The sequence below is a fragment of the Sminthopsis crassicaudata genome, chromosome 1, assembly GCF_048593235.1.
Source record: "Sminthopsis crassicaudata isolate SCR6 chromosome 1, ASM4859323v1, whole genome shotgun sequence".
NCBI lineage: Eukaryota > Metazoa > Chordata > Mammalia > Dasyuromorphia > Dasyuridae > Sminthopsis > Sminthopsis crassicaudata.
This window is the reverse complement of record NC_133617.1, coordinates 580,451,280-580,463,603: the sequence shown is the minus strand read 5'-3', so window position 1 is coordinate 580,463,603 and position 12,324 is coordinate 580,451,280. Positions and strand designations below refer to the sequence as shown.

General features: G+C 33.3%; 1 protein-coding gene across 5 annotated transcripts in view; it reads left to right on the top strand.

Annotated features, from left to right (window-relative positions):
* The window catches only part of FAM169A (family with sequence similarity 169 member A), a 68,253-nt gene extending 56,598 nt beyond the window's left edge, over positions 1-11,655 (top strand). For all 5 annotated transcript variants that reach the window (XM_074282281.1, XM_074282280.1, XM_074282283.1 and 2 more), the window contains exons 10-13: positions 506-656; positions 5,084-5,249; positions 7,578-7,781; positions 9,041-11,655. In XM_074282281.1, coding sequence (XP_074138382.1) covers positions 506-656; positions 5,084-5,249; positions 7,578-7,781; positions 9,041-9,586 — 1,067 coding nt within the window. In that variant the 3' untranslated portion in view covers positions 9,587-11,655. The remainder of the gene's footprint in view (positions 1-505; positions 657-5,083; positions 5,250-7,577; positions 7,782-9,040) is intronic.
* The last annotated feature ends 669 nt before the right edge of the window (positions 11,656-12,324 follow it).

The window sequence follows — 12,324 nt, the reverse complement described above, 5'->3', positions numbered from 1 at the left end:
ATTTGGGTCATTGAATTAATTCCTGAGCATCTGTTTCCTCTTTGGTAAAATAAATACTTATCCTAGTAATCCCCTAACTTAGGGATCCCAAATAATGAAATGAAATTTAAAAGCATATTGGTGATCAACCAGTTGTGCTAATTTTTCTTTCTTTAAAAAATTAAAAAAAATTTCTTTCTTTAAAAAAATTACTATTTGTCACATGGGATGGCTCTCTGGGAGGAGGAGGAGGAAGGATATTTGGGATAACTAGGGTGATATAAAAAACATCAATCAAATCTGATTTTTTTTAAAAATTGGAAATGATGAAGCATTGTCCATATAAGGTAGATTATTATTATTGACAGAATTGTCTTTGTTACTTTTGAGTAACTAAATGAGCATAAATGAGTAAGGAACATGAAAAATGTCGATAAATAAACAAAATCTACTTCCTGTATGTCAGTGTATTCTGGAAGTGTGTCATCCTAGATATCTACTTTAGGATAGGCTTATTGTCTTTTAGGACTTGATAAAACACCTATTAACACTCAAACGAGAAGCAGTCATTTGAAGCGGCCAAAGATTGGAAAGAGATTTCATGATTCAGAAATTAGCCCTCTCCAAGATGTGGATGAAAACACTCCTCAGCCTTCATCTGTGACTCCAATAAGCAGGTAAAGGACCAACCATACACTTTGATTATATATTATAGGATGGACCAAAGTAGATAGATGATCTTTTCAAGAACTGAATCCAAGTCCTACCTTTGACAGATGTTAGTAACACTGGGGCTATCCCTTCATCTCACAAATGTCCAGTGATATCAGTTTGTAAAGCAGACCCATCCTTGGGAAGGGGAATTCTTACCAAAATTCCTTTCCATAAAGAATTTACAGTTTTGAAAATATTTTACAAAATGCTGCAGCTTAAGTCAATAAACATGTATGCCAAGCTTTATGTTTGTGCTAAATACTGAGGTATACAAAAAGAGGCAAAAAAATTTATACTCTTAGAAAACTCACAGTCTAATGAGGGAAATACTAGAATATCATTTAGTATATAGTATCTAAAATAAAAAGTAATATAAAACCTAATCTACTTCCCAAAAAGTCAATGGATACAAATGGTTCATATTATAAACTATTAGTTTTGATTAGCATTTCTCTTAGTGATACTACTTACTTAGTGATACTACTAGTATATAACCAAATATACTACTATCAAAACTAATTTGAAGTTGTACCCAGGAAATTGTCACAAATAACAAAAATGACAAGAATGGCTGATTGCCTATGAAACAATAAGTAAATTGAAATCACAGGTAAAGTTGTAAATTGGTCCAAACTTTCTGGAAAGTGATTCAGAATAAAGTGAAGAAAATCTTTTAAATGTCCATCCAGCAGTTTTACTTGTGTATATATGCCCAAGGAATTCAATAAATGAAAAGAAAGTTTCCTTATATATCAAAATACTTAGTGCAGCCCTTGTTGTAGTAGAGAACTGAAAACAAAGTAGGCATCTATCAATCGAAAAATAAATACTTAAAACAAGTTAGGAGACATAAATATCATTATATTTATCCATTGAATGTTACTATGCTTTAAGAAATGATGAACATATAGAATATTGGAGCAGGTTGATGATATGAACTGATTGAAGTGAAGTTAGCAAAACTAGAAAAACAACATATAGAATTAAAACAATATAAATGGAAAGAACAATAATAACCAAAGCATTGCAATTGAATGGTTCAAAATTATAATGGCCAAGGAACAGCTAAGTGGATGAAGTAGTCCTCAAGAGAATTTGAGTTCAAATTTGGCCTCAGGCACTTACTAGTTGTGTGACATTGGGCTTATACTTTGATTGCCTTCTCTCTCCCCCCAAAAAATCCCTTCACAATTATAATGGCCAAACTTAACCACAAAGAAGAGAGATGAGAACATACTTCTTCCCTTTACATTTATATCCCTCCTCATTCTCTATTCAGGGAGCCATCCATTGTAATGAAGATTTAAGAAGCAACAGAAAAAGAGGAGTTCAACAAAATTAACAATATTACCCAAATCTGATAGTCTACTCAGTTTTCCCACACCTACAGTCCATCTGTCCCACCCTTTTCTCCCAACCTCTGCAAAGAACAAAAAGTAACCTTTTCTCATTTCTTCTTTGGGAATAAACATGATTATTATAATCTCATAGAATTCATTTTGAGTTTGCTTTTGCTTTGTTCTTTCCATTTACACTGTTGTCATTATGAATTGGTTTCTTAGTTTTCAACTTTGCATCAGTTCATATAGTGTTTTTATGCTTCTGAATTATTTTTCATTTTTTTTTTACTGTATAGTAATATTCTATTATACTTATACATCACAATATGTTTTTGTGATCTATTACTCCTTAATCCATGAACCATTTTGTTCTCATTTCTTTAATCTTTACTAATAATGTATACTTTGATAGAAAAGAAAGTTGGCTACTTTTTTAAAATGTTGATTTCCATTTATCTTGCCTATGGACCTATTTTTCTACTTCAGTGAATCACTTTTGTAGGATTCCTTTTAATTCTCAAAATCCTCTACTTATGATATATTCAGATTTTCAAAAAATGTTTCTGTACTTTATTATGAAAGCAGTCAATAATTTTGCATATGTATATGTGAATATTAAGAAAATTTTAGCCTTTAAGAGTATCTGTAAACATATACAAACGTGTGCATAGATATGTATATGCATATATGTGTGTGTGTTCTTAAATGCTCAAATTTTCATAATATTCATACATATGTATGTATATGTGTGTACATGTGTGAAAATGGAAGTTACATAAGTTAACAATGCATTTCAGTGCTGTGTGCCGATCTGATTTTTTTTTTTGGCTGAGGCATTTGGGGTTAAGTGACTTGTCCAGGGTCACATAGCTAGGACTTGTTAAGTGTCTGAGACCAGATTTGAATTCAGGTCCTCCTGACTTCAGGGCTGGTGCTCTATCCACTGCACCTTCTAGTTGCCCCCTTGCCAATCTAATTCTAAGATCTGTGCTGTTGGATTAAGTGTGAATGGAGAAGGGTAAAACTCCAGAGGACTTTGTTCTTATCTCATCTAGAGTATTGTGTCAATTTGTGGACATCATAATTTTGGAACAGTTATTAATATAACAGAACAGGTCTAAAAGCAAAAAACTAGAGAACTGAGAACACTTATTCTCTCAGACAGGCAGTTTAATCACATTTATGGTCTTTTGTGAAAATCCTCAGATTTTGTCATTTAGAGTACTTTATATCCTACACCATTGCTACATAGAATGGGGAGATATGGTAACAGCCCGTGTTACTTAAAATGAGTGGGTGAGTCAGCGATGGTCAAAAACTATTAACAAATGACTAAGCATTCTCCTTTTTTATGCAAGTAAACCTCTCATCCAAATAGATCCTATTCCTTCCATCAAAATTATCACTCAATTGAGAAAAAACAGTGCCTGCCAGGCAGTGTATGTGTTCCATAATTTTTTTTTTTTTATTAAGTTGTTGAACTTACTGAGCACTAAGCAAAGAAAGGATGGATCTTTTTTTTTTTTTTTTTATAATTATAAATTTTTTATTGACAGTATATATGCATGAGTAATTTTTTTATAACATTATCCCTTGTATTCATTTTTCCAAATTTTCCCCTCCCTCTTTCTACTCCCTCCCCCCAATGACAGGCAATCCCATACATTTTACATGTGTTACAGTATAACCTAGATACAATATATGTATATAAGTCCAATTATCTTGTTGCACGTTAAGTATTGGATTCCGAAGGTATAAGTAACCTGGTAGACAGTAGTGCTAACAATTTACATTCACTTCCCAGTGTTCCTTTTCTGGATGTAGTTGATTCTGTCCATCATTGATCAATTGGAATTGGATTAGTTCTTCTCTATGTTGAAGATATCCACTTCCATCAGAATACATCCTCATACAACATTGTTGTTAAAGTGTGCAGTGATCTTCTGGTTCTACTCATTTCACTCAGCATCAGTTCATGCAAGTCTCTCCAAGCCTGAAAGGATGGATCTTGAATAAATTGTGTCTTGTGCACATATCCCCGTCCCTTCCTACACACACCTTCCACACATATTGAACCCTCCTTTTTAACATAGGAAATTATTTAAGCAAAATCCATCAGTATAGACCAAGTCTGTCAATATATCATTCTGCATCCGTAATATTCCTCCTTCCTCTCTTTCTGTCTGAACAAAAGGATTATATTTTGCCATCTTGTTTGAGAGGTCTAGATAAGGTCATTATATGGGATAGAAAGATGCCATCTATATATATAGAGAAAACTATGGAGACTGATTATGGATCGAAGCACAATATTTCCACCTTTTTTGTTTTTTTCTCATGGTTTTTCTTTCCTTTTGGTCTTGTATGACATGACAAATATGGGAAAAGGTTTAAAATCAGATTACTTGCTGTCTTGGGAAGGAGGAAGGGAAGAATTTGGAACATAAATCTTACAAAAATGAATATTGAAAAAAGAATATATATACTTTATTTTCATTTTTGTTATTTTAATCACAACACTTATTATTCTTTACTTCATTTAGTACCAGTTAATGTAGTTAGTACCAGCTAATAATAAATACACTATTATCTTCAACATGTCACATTTGTTTCTTTTAGTAATATACTATTTATTTCCCAGTTGGTGAGTATCCACTTTGTGACCTGTTGCTATGAGGAATCTGACATAAAGAAGACTTTCTAAGGAAAGATTTCTATTTGGTTGGTTGGGCCAGAGCTAGAACCAATGTATAGATATTACAGAGATCAAAATTTTGTTTGATTTAGATAAAGGAAAAATTATATAGGGAAGCTTTAAAAAATGTAATGAGTTGTTTTGCAGTAGGTAGTCCCCTATTGCTAGAGGTTAAGGAGGTTATTGTAGTTGAATAATGACTAATTTCCAAGTCATTTGGGAAGTTTTGTAGAAGGGGATCCATCCATTTCTGGGGATAATGGGGATGGGACTACTTGATTTCTTATGTCTAGGTCTTAAGATCTCTCTCTGAAAACCTCTAAAGGAACAAAACTAAAATAACTTTCTTTCCCAGACTGGAATCTACTGCATATACATCTGAGAGCTCAGAAGAGTTAATTGAGGATGAACCTGATGAGAGTGCAGTTGATTTTGAGCGGGAAAAAATTGAGGAAGAACAACACATCCTAGAAGCACAAGGGTTGAGTAAATCAGTCCTAGAGAAGAAAGATGACGAAGAGGTATGAAACTACAACATAAAAGTCAAAATTATTTTGTTCCTCTTGATAAAATACAGTGAAGAAATAAACATAAAATTTTACTGTTTGCAATTGTTTATCTGTGTACTGAAATTATATCCATATAATGTTATAATATAGACATATTATTCTGATTATGCATACATATAATAATTTTAAAACAATAAGGGGGCAGAAATAGAGATTCCTTTATTTGAAGCAAAAGAAAAAAACCAAAATCCCACAGTACCTTACTAATTTGAATGAAATCAAAAGATAACTGGGGGGAGGGGAGATAATTATACAACATCTAATAAGATTTGCCATAGGATTTATTTGAATAGTGAGATTGCCAAAAGCATTTAAAATTTTAATCAAAAATCAAATACATTTTAGTACATTTACATTTAGTACATCTACAGTATACAGGTATATGTGGGTGCACATATTCATAGCAAATGACAGTGGTTATTATTGTAAAAGGAAGTCATTTCTCTATAAGAAAATGTTGTCATGTTTTAGATTCATAACTAGATAGCTTACCTTGGGGTCAACATAAAGGAAAAATAATTTTGAGATGACTCACAAGTAAGTTTTTCCATTCTTATCGTTGCCTAAAGAGGCTAAGAACTTCAATAACATGTGACCATAAAACATTGTTTTGTGATTTGCTATTTACTGAAATATATTGGCATATAATAGGTGTTCTAGAAGAGCCTGTTTCTAAGCTTTTTAAAAATCATACATTTTTATGGAAGAAACTTTTCTGTAGAATGCAGATAGTAGCCATCAAACATTTTCAGCCTTCATTGGTATCTTTATTTTGGTGGAAGGACATAATTAAACAAAAGATTAATTGCTATAAAAAGCAAGAATCACTTACCAGTTCTTTGGCATGACCTCCCCTCAATATCTCACCTTTGCTTGTCATCTTCAATATCTTCTCATTGTTTCTTCCCTCTTACTTTCTGTTCCCCATTTGCCCTTACTAGTGGAAGCTGAGAGGAAGAAAGTGTCAGTCTTACTGCTAACTCTTCCACCTGGACACTCCATATGGGGGAAATGTTGCAGTTTGGTTTTTTTTTTTTTTTTTTTTTTTTCAACCTTCTTTTCCTCTTTATTACATGCTGAAGACTCCATGTTTTGGGAAAAGTTTATTTTCTTAATTAGATTGTCTTTCCCCCCATTATCTATTTTTCCTAGTACTCATTACTAATCTCTGATTTGTTTTCCACTTTTCCCTTTCACTTTTCCTCCTTGTATTTCTCCTTCCATTCCCACCACTCTATTGAAGTGATATTAGATTTCTATTTTGATTAAACTAATGGTCTCTAGTCAGCCTTTAATTTTCAAGTGTGGGCTACCTTAATTACCTTGCACAATATACTTTGTGGTTCTTTTTCCTCTCTACATTCTTCCAGCTTTTAAACTGTTACCTTTTTGCTATTCTTGGCTGTGGATATTTGCCAAGACTTGATTTGTAAAAATGTGTGTCATCTTCTGGCTTGATCTTGGCTCTTTGTGGATAGATTCCAAATCTTTGCCTCCAATCCTTACCTATATTCCAATCTTGACATAGAACTGGAAGGGATCCTTTGGTTTAGAACCTCTTCATTTTACAAATAAGTAAAGTGAGGCCTGAGAAGATTAAGTGAGTAGAAGCGCTGGGTCCTGAACTTTATTATGCCCCTTATTTTGAATCAGGCCCCCCTTCCATTTCACTCTTAGTTGCCTCATAGATATTTTATGTCCTAAATTAAACTTCTTATTTTGCCTTAGGTATCCTTGGTTTCTGCATTTCTTAACTAGGCTTGACACTTTGCTATATGTACTTTTTTATACTTCCTCTCCCGTTTTCATCATTTGCTAAATTCTATTATAGCTTTTATTTTCAAAAATGTTTATTTTTGTTCCTATTCTCATTCTGTTCTAGTATTTTATCACTTGGTAGTTGATTTACTGTAATATCCTAATTGGACTTCTAATCTGAAAGCAATGTACATGATGGACTACGTTTTCTAAAATTTTATCATGTTATTATCTTGCTCCTTGTCATCATCAAGATAAGGTTAAATTTGCCTTGAGTCATTTTCAGTCCCCATTTTGGACTGTATTTCTCTTTGATTTTCTGAAGACCTTAATCTCATTTTTAAAATGAGCTTAAAATTCTACCTAGTTATATCATAAGACCATCTTATGGATTAATTAATATTAAATGTAACAAGAACAGCTTATTTTAAACTGAATTATCAGGATGGTTCTTCCATATTTTTAGGAAGATAGTCTGTAATTATATATGCTTTCACTTAAAAAAAATTAATAATGCCACAGGAATCTGAATTAGAACCCCTGAATGGTGAGGTAATGGAAGACACCATAAAGGCCTCACTAAAACCTGAAGAGGACACTGATCATGATGCTTTGGATGGAAAGTCAAAATGGCCATCTGGTCATTCCAGTGAAGAATTTGGAACCCTCCTTGTTCCACCCACGGTTGAATCTACAAAGACTCCTGAGGATACTGCACCAGATAAGGTAGGGGAAACACATAACTTTGCTTTCCTGATGAGGAAGTGAGGTCATGACCATCATGTGTTTCTGATGCTGTTGCTCTTGCTTGATTCAGAATTTATATTAACTTTTAAAGCATCAGTTGGCCAAGAAAATAGATGGGTAGATGTTTCAACATTTTCAGAACGAACAGGAAATAATAGTGATCCCTTTTCAGTTATAATCCTTGTCCATTCTTTCTTCACAAGATCAAGATCTCTTATGTCTTTCCCTTTCTTCCAATGGAGCAGCCATCATCAGAGATCAGACCCTATTACCTCTTGCCTGGGCTACTATATAATAGCCCCTAATCGATCTCCCTACTTCTGGTCTGAATCTCCTCTCCAATCAGTCCTTCATACAGCTGCCAGAATAATCTTTCTAAGAATTGGAGCTGATGATGTCACTGTCCTAATCTGAAACCCTTAGTGGCTCTTAATTAGTTTGGCGCTTAAGACTGTCTACAATCTGGCTCCCACTTGCCCTTTTCTCTTCTTTCTTTTTGATGAATTCTATTAATTTACTTCAGTTCAATTGGCATTTAAAAGGTTAGATTTCTAGGAAATACAAAAGATAGAAGTTAAAAAGTCTTTAAGGAACCTACAAATTCTATTGGCATGTGAGCATCTTTTTTAAGTCACTATGTATAAGACAATGAATTGAACATTAAATCAGTTTCAGTCAACATTTTGCAAAGAGATAGAAATAGACATTTTTCATTCAGTACAACTTGCTGGCTTATATTTGGCATTTGTTACTGATCCTTGTGCATTGTAGTATGTACAATTCTATACATACTTCCGTTTATCGATCCCATAGTTGTTCTTCCTGCCATGTGGTTGTAATTCTTTAGTAAATCTTTACTTTATAGGAAATATAAAGGATAAATTTAAACTTGAGTCTACCTACAAATTCCTATGAATTCTTTAGATAAATGATTTGTTTTGGGGTTCATAACATTTCTTTATGAAACTTACATTTACAGATACCTTTTTATATCTTCATAGTCCTTCCCTTATATTTACATGTTATCCTCTGAGTCACAAGTTTTTTGAGAAAATTAGGATGGTGGTCAGTTTGAGGTTTCAGAGTTTAGGAAGGGTAAGATTTGGGGAGAATTGTTGTAACCTAGCTCTCTCTTTAAGAGTCACCAGGGTCTAAAAGTCAAAGTTCCACTTATTTATCCACTTAATTAATTTATCCGCTTATTTAATGACTAATTTTGGTTTTGTTTTGCTTTTTAGGTCACAGAGGTAATTGATTCCAAAATGGCAAAGGAAAAAAGCCCACATGATGAAAAAGAGAGCTCCGAAGAAAAATCTCTCCAAACTCCACGAAAGAAACCCCTTTTGGAAGGTTCTGATAGTGTTGCCACAACCCCAAAGGAAGAAACATCAGATAATGGTCTTTCAAACTCTGTGGTAGGTGAAGCATCAGAAGAATCTGTTTCTGAAAATGTGTCACCCAAAACAACTTCCTCATTGGAAGATCAGGGGGAAGAAATGGTCCCTGATTCCCAGGAAAACCCAACCACAACAACCCCTTCTCAGAGTTCCCCAGTGGTGGTTGAACTTGAAGATATTCAAAATACAGGACAAAAGAATCAGTCAGAAGACCAGTCTGAAGCATCTTCAGAGCCTCAGGATCATTTCACCCAGTCAACTGAGAAGGCTGCGGACAGCAGTTCTGAGGAGGTAGAAATTGAAGTACCAGTAATAGACAGGAGGAATTTAAGAAGAAAGGCCAAAGGGTACAAAGGACCCATTAAGAAAAAAGCCAAGTTAGCTTGAGTGGAGGAAGAAATATCAGTCATAAAAATCCTGTTTGTAAAAAATTGGTGTAGTTTTCTTATAATATGGCAGTTAACAAAAACCACATGAGATAGAAGATAAACATTTGTTGTTCCAAAATTTGAGGTTGGGATTATTTATGATGCATTCCCTCTTATAGGAATCAAGATTAACCATTCTTTTTAATTTTTTCTAGACATTTTCTGCACTATAATTTTTTTAAAACCCACCACATTCCTATTTTGGATCACCAAATCAGTGTAATTTCATCTTTAAAAAAAAAAAGATGATTTCATCTTTAGCAGGTGGAGATAAATGGCCATTACTTTTTAAAAAACTATATGATAAATACAAAGGCTGCTGTGAAAGTAGCAGAATTTCCACTGATTATCACAGAAATCATCTTTTGTACTTTTTATACTAAGACGTTTTCATACAAAATAAAAATATTTCAGTCTTACTCTTCAAAAGCAAAATTCATTTCAAGCAGTTTTTAAAAGATAGGGATGCATAAAATGGCAACAACTAATTAAAATATCACTAAAATAGAATTTAAAAGGCAATCATCTTTAAGTGGCTGATAGCATGACCATAAAATTATATTAGTCAAAGGTATATAAATCATGTTACTTTGGCTTCTAATTCTAATCACAGAAATTTATTCTTGCATCCATTTGCATATGTGTTGCTGTATAATCTCTCTCACACACACACACACACACACACACACACACACACACACACACACACACAATTCCAGAGTCAGTGTTCTGTGTTATGATCTGATACTCCCAGTGATGGGAGCAATAGTCCTTTGGTGTTGGGTAAACAAATTATACAAATTATATTAAATTTGTTATTTTGCTATAAATTATTTTATTGTGGTCCCTAACACTTGAATTGATGAAATGCTATAAGGGCCTTAAAGGAGTTTGTTTCCACCCTAATCATGTACTATGTTAAAATTATTAATTGTGTACTTCATTTCAAGACCTTAACTTTGATTTCATTAGAGTTATCTTTTGGTTGTGTCAGATGGAGACAATGTCCCATGTGTTAGGGATTAAATAGTGTCTTTGAGTCTAGTTGTCAAATCAGTTTTGTAGGATAGCCTTTCTTGTTCCACCATTAAATCACACAAATTCAAGAGAATGAAATCCTAGGTCTCTGCCCTGGCTATGGAATACTAGTTAAAGAAATTTTTTTTCCCCCATGGTTCTCAAATCATCTCTCTAATCCTTTGGTATGAATTTACTTCTAAAGGAAATTTTCTTTCTTCTGGCCCATAGCCAGAAAGGGTTTTGTCTTTGTCCCTCTATGATTTTTGGTCACCTGCCCCATGTCTTATAGTTATAGAATGGGACTGACCTTAGTATGAATGGGGCTGCAGTATGTCGTTGATGCCAGAATTATGCACTATGCTGGAAGCTTCAGCCTTCACTCTGGCCCTGCTTAAGGTTTCATTGTCCTGTAAAAGCTTGTAAGACAGATGATGTTGTGACTCATATAGTCATTAGTCACCTCTTATGGCCCAATTCATTCAAGGGAGTGCAGAATGTTTCTCACCTTTGAATTGGAATTTAGTTATTATAGCATTTTCTATTAGAAATGAAAATAATCTTAAATATCAAATCTCATTAATTACGCTGACAATATCAGTGATGTTTTAAATTATGCACATGTAGTTTAGACAGCAGTAGATACATTAGAACAGGAACCTTTTGTTAGGTGAATGTGAATGGTTTAGGTTATGTTTTAATTTTGTATCATTAGAAGATGTATTGAAGTTTAGTTGGAAAGCTTTCTTCAATCTATATTTAGATAATGTTGATTAAATTCAATGACTTTTTACCATTTGGGGATTCATATTTTGGAAAGAGAATCTAAAAATTGCAGAGATAGAGATATTCAAGGCAAGCAAACTATTGAACTGTTTATTACCTTTTTAGATTTTGAACACTCTCTGCCCTTTTCCATGTTCACTATTTTTTGAACAGAAATGAGCCAAATTTTTGGCTATTTATCTGTTTAATGGTTATTAATAAAATATCTTGAATGGTTAAGACTAATAATGGTGTATCAATGCAAAATAAATAATACCCATACCATAATTATGTGGCAATTAAAAAAGTTTGAGAGATGTAGTTTCTGGGTAAGCATTTTTATTAATAAAAGGATGGTCATTATTAAACTAAAGACTATTATGGTGGTAGAATTGCCTCCTTTGACTTAAAAAAGGGGTAAGGAACTCTTGATATCTCCAAATCATTGGTTATTAATAATCATTACTCATTTCCCCATTTGATTCAATTAAGTGTGTCAGCCTCCCCATTGAATCACTAATTGATAGAACAAACACTTCATCAAGAATTTCTGAATATGGGACTTATGAGGAAAGACAATGGAAGATGGACAGGTACTTTGCCAAAATGAAAGGGGGCACTTCTCTTTCTTAAGTAGACTTTAGAGATAAAGGCATAAAGAGAAAGAGTACAATAATAAAGTCAAAGTCCCTGTGGTTCTTTGGAAATATCTCAGGGTTTGGGTATGATTTCGGAGCAGTTCTTAACCTGGTTCAGTTCACTTGTACAGATGTCACAAAATTGATTTTAAATTGACTTTGCCATTAACCAGTTCAAATAATAAAAATTAGCTCAAATAATGTCTATTATTAGCAAATCAAATTTGAAAGCTTTTAGACTAGGGAATTTACAATTTTAGGGTGACCAATTGCTATC